This window comes from Aedes albopictus, chromosome 2 (genome assembly GCF_035046485.1).
Source record: "Aedes albopictus strain Foshan chromosome 2, AalbF5, whole genome shotgun sequence".
NCBI lineage: Eukaryota > Metazoa > Arthropoda > Insecta > Diptera > Culicidae > Aedes > Aedes albopictus.
In genome coordinates, this window is record NC_085137.1 from 414,248,289 (window position 1) to 414,268,431 (window position 20,143).

The 20,143-nt window shown below is 40.5% G+C and overlaps 1 protein-coding gene across 2 annotated transcripts in view; it reads left to right on the plus strand.

Annotated features, from left to right (window-relative positions):
* The first annotated feature begins 115 nt into the window (after positions 1-115).
* LOC109426828 (neurotrypsin) overlaps positions 116-20,143 on the plus strand; it is a 22,352-nt gene continuing 2,324 nt past the window's right edge. Inside the window, exons 1-4 of one of the 2 annotated variants that reach the window (XM_019702368.3) lie at positions 116-398; positions 14,644-14,710; positions 14,795-16,845; positions 16,916-17,810. In XM_019702368.3, coding sequence (XP_019557913.3) covers positions 333-398; positions 14,644-14,710; positions 14,795-16,845; positions 16,916-17,810 — 3,079 coding nt within the window. In that variant the 5' untranslated portion in view covers positions 116-332. Of the gene's footprint in view, positions 399-14,643; positions 16,846-16,915; positions 17,811-20,143 lie in introns of both variants that reach the window. The other variant, XM_019702367.3, reaches the window with a different exon arrangement.

The window sequence follows — 20,143 nt, forward strand, 5'->3', positions numbered from 1 at the left end:
GTAAGAACCACTCTTCCTCTCACTGACTGATAACGAACGGATGGACAGATGAAAGACGATCGTGTACATTTCCCACATAAAGTGAGTGTCTCCGTGCCATCTATCAACCATCAGAACCACTCACTGGGATGGCCTCTCGAGACGATCCGAGTCTCCGTTATCAATCAATGTGTTTTGCGAATCCGACCGGAGTGGACGTTTCGTTAGAGTTTCGCTCGGGAAAGTAGTGTGAAATAAAGGACGAACGTGCGTTGGGAATAAGAACTCGGCCGTTTCGGGACGTTTGCCAAGGCACGTGCTCTGCCGAGGATACCCCCAGGGAAGAAGAAATCATGGCGTTCCAGAAACGAAGGATAATCTGGATACTGATGGCGATCGCCATCGAACAGACGTGTGGTGTAAGTTCTAATGGTGTTCGTTGGAATTTTCTACTGACTACTTGGTAGTCGAAGCAACAGTGAAACAGTGATGGCTACTAGAGTAGCTAGTCCTTATCAGTTTCCGAGAAAAACAAACACAGGACGAGATCAAGTGATGCGCAGTGAAAAGATGAGAATAATATGGGTTGACGTCGAATATTTGGTGTTTTGATGAATCATGTTCGAAACAATCTCTTAGATAAATTTCTTATGGGATCTGTGTGCAGTTAGTTTAGAAAAGCATCCATTGTGAAAAAGTTACTAATCAATGAAATTCACTGACATCTAACAAGTGAACAATCATAGGAAGTGATCCCTGCTATCAGTAGTGTTGTTGATACTAGCAGACATATAGCTACGTTCTATAGTGATTTGTTTGTAAGCTCCAGCTCCATCATCTTGGGGTCGTACAAATGAACGATCGAACGCATGTTTTGTGTACTCTGTACCACGAGTATACTACGAACAGATACGATGATGGCTGGCCAGTGCTCATTACCAAGAACATGTGTGTACAATCGAACTCGAGTCGTTATCATTCGAGGTTGAAGGCTGGAAACTGTGTGAAAATATGACCTACTTCAAGACGGCGATTCTTGATCGATTTTACTAAGTAGAAGAATAGAATCTCATTGGAATGCAGCTCGAAGCACTTGTAACAGTAGTGTGTTTGGATATGTACCGAAGAAATTTGATGGATCGAGACTAGCATAGTATGGACGAGTGTGGTGATTGTAATATCTAGGACCTAAGATCGAATTCCACTCCCGGCAAACTCACAAATCAAACAGTTCTTCTTTTGAAAGTGGAGCCATGAGTCCAGAGATGAACTAGTCTAGGACTGAAAATCTCGTTACTGAAAATATAAAATACAGGGTATTGAAAGGTCTTCATCCTGAAACACAACAAACATGCACACATTTTTCAGTTGAAGTTACAGTTACACATAACAAAAACATGGCCAAATAGGCCAAACATTTACTCAGCACAAAACGAAACATGGACCCCTCGTTACGACATAAATTGTCTAGAAGACTCAAATTAAGACTTCTAGAATAATTCCAATGAGTGAATAATGTTCCAGAATATCCATAAAATCAGTCACTTATTTCACAGCGCAACAAAAAATAGCTATTGGTCTGTCTCAAGAGCAAACTTATGTGTCTCCGACAGATTTTGGGCCGCTAAATCTGAATCCGGGCTCAGATTTGCTCCAGCACGTCACAATTTTAAGCTAGGGTCTGGATCTATTTGGCCAGGAGCACCTATTTTGGGCACTTGCTGCTATAACTCAGTCAATTTTGAACCGATTGACTTGATTTTTGAGACACGATCAGATACGCACAGAATCTAGCCATGTGCGAAAATTCAAGTCCATCGGTTTAAAATTGACTGAGTTATAGCAGCAAGTGCCCAAAATAGGTGCTTCTGGCCAAATAATCCCAGACCCTATACCTAAATTTATAGGGCAAAATATGCGATTTTGGGCTTTTTTGAATGCATGCCATTGGGCATGGAAATTTTTTTTTAAGCAATCAAATGGTAAATTGGTCAATTAACATCCAAATTAACGACCCATGCCAAATATTTCATTTTACCAAATCAAATTTGATAGATTTAAGCATTTTATGTTAGTAAGTAAACTTGCATGCAACTTTTGGAGGGTGACTTGTATGGGAAATTTTGTACCTAACATAAATCACTTAAAACTATCAAATTTTATTTGACAAACGAAATATTATGCATAAGTCGTCAATTTAGATGTTAATTGACCAATTAACCCTTTGATTACCTCAAAAAAATATTTCCATGCCTAATGCAGGGCTGGTAGCAAGAACTGATGGTCAAAATATTCATTTTAGTGACCAAATTCTCGAAAATAGTGACCAAATAGTGATTTGCAGATACCAAAAAAGTGGCTAAATAGTGACTTTTGGCACAAAAATTTGCTTAGTGAGGAAACATTGTAGGACGAATTTGATTCAGAAAATCCTGGGGTACCGCATTATGAAAAAATTCAAGACAAACTTTCATGCTTCATTCCTAAAATTGTACAAAGCTGCATGTATCTACAATTTTCTAAACGTATTTCGACTGTATGGTTGATACTCGAAGAGATGGCTGTCCAGTCTTGACAAAAATAAAAATACTGCTATTTTATCTTGTCCTAAAGTAGCAATATTTTTATTTTTGTCAAGACTGGAAAGCCATCTCTTCGAGTATCTACAATTTTTTAGCATATATTGGGCAGAACTAGATGAGCATGGCATGAATGTAAATGGATAAATGGATGTGCCAACATTGATCTTTAGTCGGTTCCGATAGAAATCATTTAGGCAACATTGGTGGAACTTCTGGAAAAAATCTTGATGGAGGTAAAAAAAAAATGACAGATGTCCAGGTTGATAAAGAAATTTTGCCGATTTTATCTGAGAAATAAAAAAGAAGACACACACTGAAGTTTATTGAACAAGATTCTGAATAGTTTTCTGTGAACATAATTGCGGATATTTCCTTCGCACTTGTAGACCGATTAAAGGTGAACATTTTTGAGTGATATTTGCTAAAATTCCAACAGAAAATTCTGTCAAGAAAAAAAATAACAATATTACAATCTTTCATACTTCATACTTGGCAGTGCATCGAATGCGCGATTTCTTATGAAACTCTTGGAGAACTTGATGTATGTTTTCTGTTATGAATTTCACCATGTTGGAATAATAGATAGACAAATGCTTAAAAATGTGTGAATAAAGTTGAGTAAGTTCTCTAATATGATTTCTAGAATATTTATGCAAGAATTCTCTCAAAATTAAAAAAAAAAATGAATTTGTGGAAACAAATAACAGAACAATTTTGATGGAATTCTTTAAATATTTCTCTACATACCCCATTGGAAAATTTTAGAAGAATTACAAGAAGAAAACTCCAGTTTGCCTAGTGGTTAAGGCTATGGATCGCCAATCCGAAGACGGCGGGTTCGATTCCCGTTCCAGTCGGGAAAATTTTCTCGGCTCCCTGGGCATAGTATATAATTGTACTTGCCTCACAATATACAAATTCATGCAATGGCAGGCAAAGAAAGCCCTTCAATTAATAACTGCGGAAGTGCTCAAAGAACACTAAGTTGAAGCGAGGCAGGCCAAGTCCCAGTGGGGACGTGGCGCCATGAAGAAGAAGAACAAGAAGAAAACAAGGTTTTTTTTAATACATATGAAAATGTAATAGAATTCCTAATTTACATAAAACGTCTTATATTATTATTTATTAATTTATTTAAATTGTTTCATAGTTTCTGGTGAAATTTTAACCCAGAAAAAAAAAATTTCAGGACGCGCGCTGTTGTAAAAAGTACAACACTACCAAAAAACCTCGCTCGTCGTATGCAGTGTGAGCACGGTGCAGTTTCGGTTGCTTGATGGCGCGCGTTCTTAAAGGTTAATAATATGTTGTTACTGGCATTCTGGGAGAAGTTGTTAATTTTAATTTGGGACTTAGAATAGTGGCCAAGTCACTAAATAGTCACTAGATTTCCACAACAGTTTTACTACTTTCAATTTTACATATGATCTAGGTCGTCCCAAAACTCCATGAAATGTAGGTACAGGGTCTACAAGCGAAACTAGTATTATACGAATGACTACTCTATACGCCCCAGACCAATGACCCTTCTAACAAGTAAATGGAGCATTGTATTGAACTGTATAGGTGGTACAGATCTTACAAAATCTCCATGGAATATAAGCCTATGTGTTCAGTCCACAAACAACCAGTGATTGTGCAGGTCTGTGAAGGTCCGTAATGTAATAATGTCCGCAAAGGAATATAGAGGTCTGCAAAGATCTGTATTGCTCTTTTCAGATTATTCAAGGTCTTTTGGTTGTTCCGTGCACGGTACGCTCTCATTATTTGAGGTGTTTTAAAAATTGAAATAAACAATTTCAACACACAATGAAATTACAAGGGCATTACATACTTTTGGGCGTTTATCTGTGTATGAAGATGCCTGTTCCAATTAACAAAATAGATTCCAATTCGTAAAACCACGCTTCACTAAGAAATCTGAGACCACATTTACCGAGAAAAGCGATCATGACGACCTTAAATATTTAATGGCCAATATGGTGTTTTTATATTGGAATATTTCAATCATCGCCGACAACTTGATTGGAATTGATAGCAGCTAGTAGTAGCCATTTTTTTTAATGTCTCCCAGGGATCCTAAAGAAAGAAAAATTGACTTCTTTAATGTGGCATCATTTAATAATTTAACAATTTTGGATATTTTTAATCCGTATTTTTTTAATTTCTGAAAACAGTTGAAAAAAGTGACTTTTTAGGTGAAAATAGTGACTTTAGTGACCTGACCTTGAAAAAAGAGACTTTTTAGTGACCAACCCAAAAAAAGTGACTAAGTCACTAAAAAGTGACTTGCTACCAGCCCTGCTAATGGCATGCAATTAAAAAAGCCCAAATTTCGCATATTTTGTCCTATAAATTGAGGTATAGCTCAAAATTGTGACGTGCTGGAGCAATCTGAGCCCGGATTCGGATTCAGCGGCCCAAAATCTGTCGGAGACACATAAGTTTGCTCTTGAGACAAAAAAAAGTTGCGCTGTGTTATTCATTGGTCCATATAGTCACATATAGTCCATATAGTCCACTATGTTATAATTCACTGTATGGAATGATTTCCTTTTATCTGTATTAACCCTCAAGATGATACCTTACATGCAGGTCCGTTTTGGGATGCTTCCGCTAGGTGGCGCTAGAGAGCATTCAAAAATGCCTCTAATCAGAAGGATGGACAAGACGCATCCAAACAATAGGGTGAATCGCATTTATGTTTACGGGTAGACATATTATGCCTCTCAAGAAAAATCAGAATATGGCGATTATCTGCCTCTGGCTTCTGATATTAGCGCGACAGTCACTAATCATAACAGCGTCACCAGATTTAAAAGTATATAATTCCACTATATGGAGTTTGACAGCAAGAACACTCATTCCACTGAGTTACTCTTGCCGTTCGTCACAAATACATTCAAAAACATCTGTCACTTCGCGAAACCCACGTGCTTTTGTTTTTGGCGGGAACACTTTTTCTTTTGTTTTGCCTTGCGACTATCATGCGGCGGTATGCCTTGCGAGCGTACGACCGCCGCAGAACTCTAATAAAAGATAAGCGCGACAATATCCAGTAGCTCAAAAGGATTTGTTCAAATATTACGTAACGCTAGGAGGAGGTTGAATTGTGCTAAAGTTGAGCAATTTGTAAGGAAATTTACCTTTTTTGCGCTCCGTCCCGAAAGGATTTGTAACCGGTTGGTTCCAATTCTTAGGTTTTCTTGTGTATGAGCGTTTGTCTTTGAGAAAATTCACGTTTTTAACTATAAATAACAGCAGGTACACCCTAGCGAGAACTATGAACCGTGCTCAACAAGAAAACGTTGCTAAAGGGTTGTAAAGTAAGCTCCCATGAAAAGAGCGCTAAGATGGCAGAATCTAATAGGGAAATTAAGAGATGAGTGTTCATGGGCGCAGCCATCTTCAATTTTGGAAGATTGGCCAGAAAAGAAACAGGCGTCCGTGTGTTAAGACTTGTGTAGTGCAGTGCTAATATTAACGCATACCCCCCGCCCCCCCTTTTAAGGGGCAGGAATTGGGAAGCTGGCCTGCCTCCGTTCAGGACCTCGTATCCGTTATTAAGAACGGTCACACACGGCGGCTCGGGAGTCAAGATGGCTGCCGAGCCTAACAGCAAAGGAACCACTATCGTCCCATTCAAGACGATTCCCTCTGGCCGTTGGCATTAATCGCCAAGGAGGGACCCTTCTCGGCGCGGTCATTCCGGTATCGTCCTGGGCCGTGCCGATTACGCCAAAGAAGGATGACGCCTGATGCCCAATACCAACCAGCAACGCCCGCTGGTTCCCGTCGGCCAAGCATCGGCCCGACAAACCCGCCATTGCATTTCCGAGCTGTCCCGGCGGCGAAATTCCGGCCACACGGTAGTGCAGGAGCAGCCGTGTGGGCCAAAGCGACGAGGCGGAAGTATCTGCAGCAGCGGTCGTGAGTACCATCTACAAAAGTCTCGCTTACACGCCACAAGAACTGTCCAACCCACACCCACACGACACCCTAGGAACCAATAAATTGTTTAGAAATGTGAAATTTCCTGTTTTTCATACTTTGTCCGCGAAGCCCCTCCGATTACCGAGTAGTATGCCGGCCCTGAGACCCAGCTCGAGGGGTCTCATGTTACTGAGCTTGTCCCGGGAGTAATTGGGAGGCACTGTGGCTGCGGAGCAGCCCATAAGTCTCCGGGGTTACAGATTATAAACACAGCCACCATGAATACAAATCAAACCATGTAAGATTCATTCCTGATCGGTTCATCCGTTCGTGAGTTTTGTTGCCCCAAGCGGTCCCCAGACGACATCAATATATTGATGGTTTGAAGAAACACATCAATATATTGATGCCCTGTAAAGCGGACCCCACACGAGCATTAATACTTCATCAATATCGGTACTTTTTGTAGAAATTTTCATCAAACTTTCAGCTTAGGCATCGTACACAAATTACGTAACGCTAGAGGGGGAGGGGGGGGGGGAGTCTAGCTCAGCGTTACGATCCATACAAAAATGATTGGCTTTTCATACAAAAAGCGTTACATGGGGGGAGGGAGGGGGTCTGAAATGGTCAATTTTTGCGTTACGTAATTAGTGGACCATGCCTTAATCGAAGGATTTTCCAAAAATATTTTAGGAAAACCATGAGTTTGACGAAAATTCCGTCCAAAAGTACCGATATTGATGAAGTATTGATGTTCGTTTAGCGGGCCCCACACGAGCCTCAATACTTCATCAATATCGGTACTTTTTGACAAAATTTTCGTCGAACTCACAGTTTTCCCAGTGTATCTATGGAAAATCTTACGATTGAGCTTCAGCTTTGATGAAAATTCCGTCAAAAAGTATCGATATTGCTGAAATATTGACGCTCGTGTGGGGTCCGCTTTTGGGGCCCGCTTAAAGGCGACATCAATATATTGATGCAAATATTGAGGGATATCAGAAAAGTTTATTTTCGCGTTTCAATATTTCCCCTCTCAGTTCGATCGCGGTAGCCGAGAGCAGCCGATGCGAAGCATGTTTTGTGTGTGTCATCAGCATTTGTTTCGATCGGGATCATAAAAAAATCGATTTTTATGCGGAGCGACTCAGTGTGGGTGACCCGACTCGGACTCGGTGAAAATATTGCAGAAAAGTATTGATTGTTTGTTAAATAACAAATGCAATTGTCGGAATGAGTCGGAACAACTTTTTATTCAGTATGTATATTCTTCTATGTGGTAATGATAGTTTAACAAGAAAGTATCACATTATATGAATTATTTACTAAACTACAAATGATTGAAAATTGACCCGATCTCACCCCTTAGAGGGGGTGTGAATGAGTAAAACTATTCGACGTCGCCTATCTAAGGTTCTGTTTCAATTGGAGAATTAAAATTAATTTTCACTTAAACTTGACAGTTCGATAATTATTTCCTTAGGAGAACTGTCAAGTTAAGTGTCGAACTGTCAAATTTAAGTAAATAGTTATTTATGTAACGAGTTGCAAAAAGATGATTTTTTAGCACGAGTCGTACATTTATTCAACGAGGCTTGCCGAGTTAGCTTAGCTTAGCTTTGATTGACTGCACATACATATCTATGGTTGCTACTCCGTGATTGACCCGAACCAATGACAGTAGCACAATGAATCAACTGAATAATTTACTGGGAGTGGTCAACATTCTCACTGTGCACGCTTCAGAGGCTCTCTTTAATGGTTCAATAACGGCGCCAGCCACGTCCTTGCAGTCAGGTTGGAAGAGGGAAGGAATGTAAATAGCAACCTTTGTTATGTGAAAGTTGGCGTTTACCGTACGTCTCCACCAAAGGCTGCAGGAAGGAGTGATTGTTAGTAGGGAAGGTATCGTTGGGTCAGAATTCACTTTGGTAAGTAATATGATCTTTTGAAGTTGAAGCATGCCGTGCAGACTGCTGTGATGTTATTCGCATCACGCGGAAAGCAAACAACCAACCACCATCGTCAGGTGGTCGCTCAATATTTACTCCAAAAGAAGCAACAAAACATGCAGACGGAAGTGCTATTGTTCGCATCACGCGGAAAGCAAACAATCGACCATCCACGTCAGGTGATCGCTTAATATTTACTATTAAAGACGCGACAACATATACAAACTTAAGCGCTATTGCTCACTCCGCGCGGAAAGCAAACAATCAGCCACCCGCGTCAGGTAGACACACAAGATTTACAACAAAAACGTGTGAAACGATCATTTAAAATGTATAACGATACCAATATTCGATTGTATATGATACGTTGATACATCTTGGATGAATTGATCAACCCATTGAAATTTATGAACTGTAGAAACAATGCTTACAGAGCAAATGTTCTGATACGTTATATATATTTTTTTGAATCATTCGATGTTTTTTCGTGTTCTGAAAAGCAATAAAGAGTCAGTTTGAAAAACAATTTCAACCAAATAAAGGGGAAAATATTGCTTCGTAATAGTCCCAAAGACATCAAACAGATATCCATTTTCAAAAATGTCCAAAGTAGCCCCGCATTTCAAAAGTTACCCCGCACGACGGTAAAAAGAAGAGATAATTTGTAAGAAGCCATCCCGAAAAGTTATATAATGGAACAAAAATCCAAGTCGACAATCATGGTGACGAACTACACAAAGTCAATGAAAAAATATTTGAAAAGAGGACATTATAAACATATGAATACGAACTATCACCTATGGTATAAAATAAAATTAATAAAATAATTAATATAGAATCCATAGAAAGAAAACAACAAAGAACAAACTCACCGGATAATCGCCTGCCATCAATCGAACTAAAATGCCAAAGGAAAAAAAATCGGGGCACCGAAGGCAACGCGCGCGCGAGCCGTCACTACACACACTCTTATTCAACGAGGCTTGCCTCGTGCTGAAAAAATCGAGTTTTGCAATGAGTTCCATACAAAGTTTTATGCAATGATTTATACATTATACAACTCATTTGAATTGCATTATGTTCACAATGCAACTCAAATGAGTTGCATAATGAACATTATGCAACTATTTTTCATAATGCAACTCGTTTCAGTTGCATAATGAATCAGTTCGGAAAAAATGGTCATTATGATACCAAAATGAGTTGTATAAAATAGAAATTATGATACTGAATTGCATAAAATTAAAAAAAATGTTCAAAAGAGTTACGAAATCTCACCGAAAGCACCATAGATAAACTGAAAGAGACTGGTTATGCCCAAATGTCCACATTGTGTACAAAATTACGCATTTGCACGTCCTGCCGTCTAAAATTTGACAAACGAGCCATCTGTATATCATCGGTAAAGCAGGGCGCAGGAAGTTCGAAAACGACAACAACTGAGAAATTGCCATCAGCGACATCTGTTTAAACAATTTAATTACGCCCCTTTTCAAAAATGCCCTGTAATATTCTTCAACATCTATACCCATTTCAATATTTTTAACGTTGCAAAACACGCTTTCAACATTCATCTTGAAGAAGAGGGAAAACACTTGTCCTCAAATGTAACAGCAAATTAATGAATAAACGACTAATGCGCGGAGGGCGTGATAAAATCGGAACATTACGGTACATAGTATATTATATGTATATATAATATATAATAAAAACAACTTGTTTTACTCACGCAAGGCCATTAACAATAAAATCAGCATCAAACTTCAATTTCCGGCCGAAATAATTTACACCAAAAAAAATTATTACTAAATGTGAAAATTGTGAAATGTTTGAATTGTCATAATTTTATTTTCATGGTAGATTGCTAATACAATGGACCGTTTTCTCTAAAAAATTACGTTGGTAAAAAGATAGGGTTTTGAGATATTTGAGTTTTTGTGACAAAAATGATATTTTTTAATGTTAAAAAAGATTTTTTTCACAGTGTATATTTTCTTAGGAATCGCCATTTAGTAATCTAACTTTGCTGAACAATAAAATCAGCATCAAATCGCGATTCCCGGCCGAAATAATTTACACAGAAAAATTTTTTTTACTAAATGTAAAAATTGTGAAATTTTTGAAATGTTATAACTTTTTTGTTTATTAGTTTACCATCACCAAATTTTTATGGTAGATTGCTAATACAATGGACCGTTTTCCCTAAAAAATTCAAGTTGGTAAAAAGATAGGGTTTTGAGATATTTGAGTTTTTGTGACAAAAATGATGTTTTTCAATGATAAAATAGATTTTTTTTCACAGTGTATATTTTCTTAGAAATCACCATTTAGCTATCTAACTTTGCTGAAAAATTCATAACAATCGAACAATCCGTTTTTGCTGTGCATATTTTTGAATATTTTTGAACCATTTTCACATACACCCTTTTGAAAAGTTAGTCGTGGCTCTAAATAAAAATTTGATATCGAAAAATGGCGATTTAGATGGAACTGAAGAACTGTGCAGTTTCAGTTCAATAGAAAATCATGAATTAAAAATTTTCCTTAATTTTGATGCTGTTGCTTGGAATCGCTCAGTAGGCCTTTTCATGACACTTCAACCAACTGAAAAGTGAAGTTTTTCAGAACGTAATTACAAAAAAATCATAGTGGCTCAGAAAAAGGTGCTCTTTCGTATAAAATCAAAAAAGGAATACATTTTTCAAAATTTAAAAACCCAATTAGCCAATTTTGGGTAAATACCGTTTTTATTTCAAAATTAGGTAGAAAAAACTCACGTTTAGGTTGAATTGCCTACTCTTGAGTATATTTTGTTTGCTGGAGTTAAAGGCACACTACCTAGTGAGCCTAAGCCTGGAATTCAAACGGCTCCGAAAACTCAACTAAAACATCTTTTATAATTTATTAGAAAATGCGTTCATGAAGCGCCACTTTACTTTTTCAACATTTTTGAAATAATAAAACGCTCCAATCTTATTTTACGTCCGTTCCTTTAACGTTAGATTGAGGTCCATTTCAATCATTATTGTCGTCGCGGTTGAAACCCGAAGTTTACCCACACGCGACAATCGACTTTTCTCCAAATGCGCTGGACAGCGGATCTGATCCTCTATCCAGCGCACTATGCCCGAGGTGCGTGCGACGCACGGTTTAGGAGAAACAGAGATTTTCACATGTCGAAAATTCCGATTTTCAACAACACGAACAATACATCCGAACCTTTTTTTTTTGCGATCCGTATTCGACCCGTATTTTTGGCCATAACTCCGTCAATTTGTAACTGATTCACATGAAATTTGGTTCAAGTTGGCTTTTTACTTCACAGAATCGTTACCTGTTCTGTGGCGGAGTTGGTTAACACGCCCTGTCTTGCGAACTTGGAAAGACGTGGGTTCACACCCCACCAGAACTACGGTGATTTTTTTCACTACTTTTCACACCTTTTTCAACACATATTGTGCCTATAACTTCAGGCATTGATAACTTTGTTTAGTGATGTTTTGAAGCAACACCCCCACCCCCAACAGGGTGGCCACTAAATATCAGTTTTGAAATTCCCGTCTTTTTCCCGATTTTCCCGGTACGATTTCTGAAATTTTTCCGGTTTTTAAAATGCACATTTTTTTAGTAGGTAACGCCCAATTTTTGTATCATATGGATGATAAGTACCATGTAAAAATGCACTTGCAATCCTGCGAATATTATGTACTAGATATTTATAGTTTAATATTATTCTTGACGTAATGCATCTATGGAAAAAATGGGAGTAACTACCAATGATGACATAAAAAGCGTATGCTACAAAATTACTTACAACATATTTTCATTTAGCTCCAAATAGTGCATAATTCAAGCTTTCTCTCACTTATTATTTTACTTATTTTCTTGTACTTAAAAAAAACAAGTGCAGAAGTGGTAGCTAACTATGACAGATCTATAATAAGTAAGATGTGCATATAAAATCAGCAAAGGTCGCACTCGATTATCCGGGACATGTAGGATAATCGAGCCATTTTTTTAATTTTATTCATTAGCGTAGGTACCCTAACGCAACTTCATTGGTGTTGTTTCCGGGGATTCCTTCAAGATGTCCAACTCAGTATTCCCCCAAAAACTTACATCTGGAGATTCTTACAAAGTTTTGTCCGAGATTTCTTCTTTCGATTACTCCAAAAATACTATCTTGGATTTCTTCAGTAACTTCTGTTAAGGTACACCGGGGCAAGTTGAAACGAGTGGGGCAAGATGAAAAAGCGGGGTAACATGATGTTTTATAATGATGATAAACAGTGTGATTGCCATAACACATAGTTTTTGATTCAAACAATCTTTTAGCGAAGGATTAATTTCCAAATTGTATTAAAATCTATTTCAAAACTTCGCGTTTCATCTTGCCCCACCCGTTTCAACTTTCCCCGGTGTACCTTACCGATTTCACCTTGTATATCTTTTGTGGATTCCTCTAGATTCCTTAACCGTCCATAACTAGCGCGATTGGTCACCACCGCCAGCACCACACTGGACACAAAAAGTGAGATCTTTTCAACGTGTTGTACAAAACACAACAGTGCGATCGCTCGAGGGTTAATGGATTTATTCTGGAAGAGGTTCCTTTAGGGAATTTAGGATTTTAGTCTGTTGGCAATTAGGGAAAAGAACTTTTGGTCTGGGATCATGAATTCGATCTAGGGATTTCTCCTGGAACTCCTGAAGGATTCCCAAAAGAATCTCCCACATGTCTAGAAGGTTTCCCAAGGAACTCTTGGAAGAGTTCTCGATTAAAAAACTCCCGCAGTAGTTTAATTTTCAGGGTTCTGGAGTATTTCCAGAAATAGCTATCGTAAAGTTTTTGTAGGAAATTTTGGGAGATCATCCAGAAGGAACTCCTGGGTGATTTGCAGAGAGAGCTTATGAAGGATGCCCAAAAGCAACTCCAAAAGCAACTTTCATAAGCAACTCCTGGAGGTTTCTTTGAACAAACTCCTGGAGGGTGCCCAAGAAGAACTCTTGAAGGAAACGCAGTAAGAAACACTGTATAAATTCCAAAAGCAAATATAAAATAAAAATAAAATTTTTCGGAAGTTTTCAAAATCAAAGTTTTAGAAGGCACTCCTGCAGAAATTGTGCAAAGAGCTCGTGGAGATGGATGAGTAACAGAATGATATCCTGGAGATATACCAGAAGAAACTCTGAAAAGAATCCCAGAAAGAACTCCCGATTGATTTAAAAAAAAAAAAGCTTTCGGAGGAATTCCAGAAGAACATTCTAGGGAAACCCCAGAGGAAGCTACAGGAAGAAAAGAACAAAATTTCAGAAGGGATTTCAAAAAAATTATCTGGGAAGAATTCCCGTAGGAAATTTCGAAGGTTGGAGCAACTCCTGTTACAATTGCGGAAGGAAAATCTTGATGAATTTTAAAAGGAACTCTTGAATAAATTGCAATAGGATGTCTTGATTAAAACCCAGTTTAGTGGTTATGATTTTCTTATCTATTGAGATTCCTGATGAAATTTCGGAAAGATTCCCTGAAAAAAAAACTAGAATAAATTTAAGAAAGGACACGGGTTAATCCAAAAAAACCTTTGAAAAAATCTCAGATGTAAGAAACTCTTTCCTCAAAAAAATCTCATCGAATTCCAAGAGATAATCAAGCGGTACAAAAACCTAGAGGAATTCTAGAAGAAACTTCTTGAAGAATCCCAAGTTCTGTTTTAAGGAAATTTTAAGTGATTGCACAGGCGAATTCCTTGGGATTTCGTAGAAGTATCCCAGCAATATTCGATGAGGTGTAAACATTCAAATATGCACATCAAATTACTCTTAACAACAATTTTCCCGGTAATCATTCCAAATTCCCGGCTTTTTCCCGCTTTTTTCCCGGTCGTTCCGAATTCCCGTCTTTTTCCCGGTTTTCCCGTTTTCCCGGTTCGGTGGCCACCCTGCCCCAATCAATGTAGATTGATCAGTTTTCAGATGTTCAAAAATATAATTAAACAAATAAAAAACCGAAATTTCATGAAATCGCGAATAAAAAAGAATAGTTGACCAACACTTTTAATCGATTTTAGACGACGAAAAATGAAATTTAGATCAAAATAAAAGAATTTGGGTATTAGAGGGTCGACTATTGATTTAATGATTTACTTCATATGAACTACCGTAACAAATCATAATTGAACTTCAACTATTTACAGATCTACGATCCACGAACCAACTCGGGTCCTAACAGGAACATGATGCCTCAAATTCACGGCGATTACAGTAAGGTCCACACTCACAAGTCACGAGCGTATGAACCAAACTACGCCCGAAGTGACCATAACCTCCACTATCACTCATCCGCAGCTTCCAATCAACAACCTGTGTACGTACCGGCTGTAACGACCACTACCAGAACGGAGCCGCTGTTCCAGAAGCAAAGGGCCGAGAAGCTACAGTCGTCCTACACCGGATACGGGAATGAAAATGCTATCTTGGATGCGAGTAATCAAAAATTGAAGAACGTTCAGCAGGCTGAAAGTGCGGACAGTTTCACTGGGTTGCAGTGTCCTCCGCTTCAATCGGGCCAGTTCGTGTACATTATGGATTGTAGGCAGTACCTGAACTGCTGGAAAGGCCGTGGTTACATACAGAGTTGCGCTCCAGGGACGCTGTTTAATCCGGAAACGAGTCAATGTGACCAGCCGTCGAAGGTCAACTGTATTACGTCCAACACGATGGATGGCTATCAAAGCTTAGCTAGGCTTAGAAAACCAAAAAACTCCCAGTTGGCGTCGTATGTCCAGGAAGATTATGACGACTCTAGGTATGGACAGCCGACAGCAGCTCTGGAAGTTCGATGTCCACCTCATGTTATAGGTCTGAGGGCACATCCCACTGACTGTAGAAAGTTTTTGAACTGCAATGACGGAGCGACTGTGGTTCAGGATTGTGGACCAGGGACGGCCTTCAACCCGGCGATTTCGGTATGCGACCATATCTACAAAGTTGATTGTAACAGAAATGAGAATTTGATCCATCATGGACCAACCAAACAAACCAATCCAGATGCGGAGGAAATCGATGTTGAAAGCGTCAGCTATGACATCGACGTACGGTTCCGAGAGGATGACGAACCAGCATTTAGCACCGTTCCAAGTATTCCGCTTCAAGCTTCAAGACCTATCTATCAACGACCAGCTTCCAGTGATATAAGACCAGTTTACGTAGCCCCTCCTACAACTACTCCAGCTACTACGACTCCAAAGATGAATCAGGCAAATACAAGGTTCAATCCAACTTACTACCAAAAGGTTACACCTAACCCTCGAGAGTCGTCGGTTGGTTCTACGGAATTACCTCTTAGTGAAGCATTAAAAATGCTGCTCAAGCCATACATGGGAAGCAAGGACGTCGACATGAACATGACCAGCCTTAATACCAAGATGAGTTCTACAACTCCACCAGCAGATCTCAACGTCCTTGGAATAAACCAAAGCCCCAAACCATCCAACAAGACTTCCGCTTACATTGCATCTCCGTACGAAATCAACTCACAGCTCGGTGGATATCAATCCGTAGTCTACGGTATGCCAACCTACCGGCCCCCAGTACCATTCCACCCCTCGTTCAACAGCCAGAACTTCAACCGTCAACATGCCTCGTCGCCGATTACCCCTCAACAGCATCAACAGAAACAACAGCCCCAACAGTTCTACCCTGTGTTCCGGCCCCGTGCCACTACGACCAGTCCTCCCGTTAGAAGCCGATTCGGTGAAGAATCCTCCCAGTGGCGTCCAATGGCTACGGTTACAACAACTAAACGACCCACGACAACTGCCGATCCATGCGAGGGTAAGTTCCTTTGTGGCAACGGAAGGTGCATCGATCAGGCCAAGGTCTGCAACGGCAAGAACGACTGCGCGAATCGGGCTGACGAACGCAACTGTAGCCATCTCGGGTACGAAGTTCGGCTGTCGAATAAACACCACGGACGGGTCGAGGTGAAGATCTTGGACAAGTGGGGCTACGTCTGTGACGACAACTTCAGTCTGGAAGCCGCCAATGTGCTCTGCCGGGAGCTCGGTTATGAAACGGGTGCCTTGGAGTTGAAACCTCACTCGTTCTACCCACCGAACGCTGCCATGATGCGGGACGGCAGTCCGGTGTTCATTATGGACGAAGTCCGGTGCAGCGGAAACGAGACTTCGTTGAGGGAATGTGACTTTGCCGGGTGGGGCGTTCACGACTGCAATGCCGAGGAAGTGCTGGGTGTGGTTTGCAAGACTCCGAAGATGACCTGCCCGCTGGATTATTGGCTGTGTGATACGTCGGCGGAATGCGTCCCGGTGGGTTTCCTGTGCGACAACGTCAACGACTGCGCCGATGGTTCGGACGAAAGCGTTGCGCATTGCAATGTGAGTATGGTTATCTAGGGTTAATTTCGACCTTTAGAATAAAGTTCCTCATAAACATCTTATATTACAGGCGCCCCTAGAGATGAGACTAGTGGAAGGTCCAACGAAACAGGAAGGTCGTGTCGAGGTGAAATACCGTGGAATCTGGGGTACCATTTGTGATGACGACTTCGGCATTCAGGAAGCTCGCGTAGTCTGCCGCCAGCTAGGGTTCAACGGTACGGCAGAAGTGCGCAAGAACAAGTACAAACAGGGCACCGGGCAAATTTGGCTGGATCAGGTGGCTTGCAGTGGTAACGAGACTTCGATTGACGATTGCATCCACTGGCACTGGGGAGAGCACAACTGTGGTCACGGTGAAGATGTGGGCGTAAAATGCGGCCTGACGGTGCAGGCTCCTCGGCCAACGTCGGCGCAGCTTCGTGCCGCCGGAAAGTCATTCAAACTCGATTTCGTTGAGAAATCCAGCAAAATCTACCCGGATAGCTGCGGGCAGCTGCAAATCAACCCAAACCTAGTCAAACCTTCTTATGGTTCTCGCGTAGTTCACGGCGGAGAAACTGTCTACGGCCATCATCCGTGGCAGGCGGCTTTGAGGGCAAAGAAGCAAGGAAAATCGGTCCACTGGTGTGGGGCTGTTTTGATTTCCAAGTACCACATTCTGACGGCAGCTCACTGTCTGATCGGTTATCCCAAGGGAGCCTACATGATCCGTATCGGTGACTACAATACGGATGCACTGGAACAGGCCGAGATCGACATCTTCATCGAAGATTACTACATTCACGAAGAGTTCCGAGTTGGGCATCATATGAACAACGATATTGCCGTGGTGCTGTTGAAGACACCGATTCGGTTTAGTGAGTATGTCCAGCCGGTTTGTCTACCGGCGAAGAGTCAACCGTACCAGGAGGGAATGAATTGTACAATCTCCGGATGGGGTTCGACGCAGTCCGGTTCGTCAGGTAAGATATATTTTTTTAACAATAGGAAGTTGAACAAACGTTGTCGTGGATGCGCGAAGTTAGGGATAAATCGGTCAGGCATAAGCTACCTACTTGATACTTGATACAACTCGTAGCGGGGAAACTACACCGAATGAAGCAGGAATTCTTCAAGGACTTTCTTCAGAAATTTATCCAAGAATTCCTCCTGGACTTCCTCCGAGATTTCAATCAGAGATTCCTTCAGGAAATCCTTCAGGGACTGCTCCAGGAATTGCTTCAGGAAAATTAAGCAAATCCTTCAGATATTCCTTCACCACTTCCTCCAGGCATTCTTACAGGAATTTCTCCTTTGGTTTCTTCAAGATATCTTGCAGGGACTCCACCAGGGATTTGTCCAGATATTTTTTCTGGCATATCTCCAAGCATTCCTTCAGGAATTTCTCCAGGATTTTTCCAGGTATTCCTACAGAAATTCCTTCAGAAATATGTCCAAAAAATTCTCCTCTAAGGATTCCTCAAGGAGTTCTTCCAGGAAACTCTACAGGCATTCCTCCAGGAATTCCGCCGGAGATTCTTCGAAGAATTGTGTCAAGGATTCCTTCAGGGATTCCCTTAGGAATTACTACAAGAATTTATCAATGAATTTCTCCAGTTATTCTTCCAGAGATTCCTCCAGGAATTCCTCCTTTCCCCAAAAATTTATCCATGCATTCCTCAAGAGATTTCTTTAGAATTTCCTTTAAAGATTCCTCCCACAATTCCTCTGGGGATTCCTACTGGAATTTTCCGGGTACTCAATCAGAGATTCCTCCAGGATTTCTTTCTGGGATTGTCCCAGGAATTTATCCAGGTATGTCTCCAGAGATTTCTCTAGGAATTCTTTCAGGAAAAATAGGGAAATCCTTCCGATATTCCTTCAGAAATTCCTCCAGGATTTTCTCTAGAGATTCCTCCAGGAATTCCTACAGGCATGTCTCCAGGAACTGTTCCTCCAGAAATTGCTTCAGAAATTCCTCCAAGAATGCTTTCTAAAATTCCTCCAGGTCCTCTAGGCATTTTTTTAGACATTGCTCCAGGAATTTCTCCAGGCAATCCTGCACGCTTGCATTCAGGAATGCCTCCAGAGACTCCTCCAGGAATTGCTCCGGGAATTCCTCCGAAATATCTTCCGGACAATTCGTCCATGAATTTCTCCAGGCAATCTTCCAGGGATCTCTTCAGGATTTTTCCAAGAATTCCTTCTACGATTTCTTTATTACTTCCTGCGGGGATTTCTCCAGGAAATCCTCTTTGGATTCTTTCAGAAATTCTTACAGCAAATCTTCCAGGATTTTCACCAGGAAATGCCCCATGGATGCCTTCAAAAGGAATTCCAGGAATTCCTCCGGGAGTTCCTCTAGAATTTTTTTTCAGGTATTCCTACATGAGCTCCTTCAGGAATTCCTCCAGAAATTCAACCAAGATCCCTGCAAGGATTCTCTAGGAGTTTCTCTAGTAAGAAATCCTCCAGGAATTCTTCAAGGATTTTTTTCAGAAATTTCTGCAGGGTTTCCTCTACGGATTCGTCCAGGAATTCAATCAGATTCCTTCAGGAATTCCTTCAGGCTTTTGTCCAGCAATTACTCCAAGCATTCCTTCAGGAATTTCTCCAGAGATTCTCCCAGGAAATGTGTCAGGGATTCTCCAAGGAATTTCTCCAGGGGTTTCTCCAGTAATGTTTCCAGAGATTCCTCCAGGAACTGGTTCAGGGATTCCTCCAAGAATTTCTCCACGAATTCTTCCAGGAATTCCTGCAGGTATTAAACTAGGGAATCCACCAGGAATTCTTCAAGGATTTTCTTCAGAAATTTATCCATGAATTCCTCCGAGATTTCAATCAGAGATTCCTCCAGGAATTCCTTCAGGGACTGCTCCAGGAAATTCTTCAGGAAAATTAAAGAAATCCTTCAGATATTCCTTCACAAATTCCTCCAGGGATTCTTCCAGAAATTCTTGCAGGAATTTCTCCAGGAATTTCCTTCCTTTGGCTCCTTCAGGAATTCTTGCAGGAATTCCACCAGGATCTGCTCCAGGGATTTGTCCAGATATTTCTCCTGGGATTCCTCCAAGCATTCCTTCAGGAATTCTCCATGAATTTTTTCAGGTGTTCCTACAGGAATTCCTCCAGAAATTTCTCCTCCAGGGATTCCTCCAAGAATTCCTCCAGGGATTCCTCTAGCGATGTCTCCAAGGATTCCTATAGATATTCCTCTAGGAGTACTTCCAGGAAATCCTCCAGGCATTCCTCCAGGAATTTCTCCAGGCATTCCTCCAGGGATTCCGCCGGAGATTTTTTTCAAGAATTGTGTCAA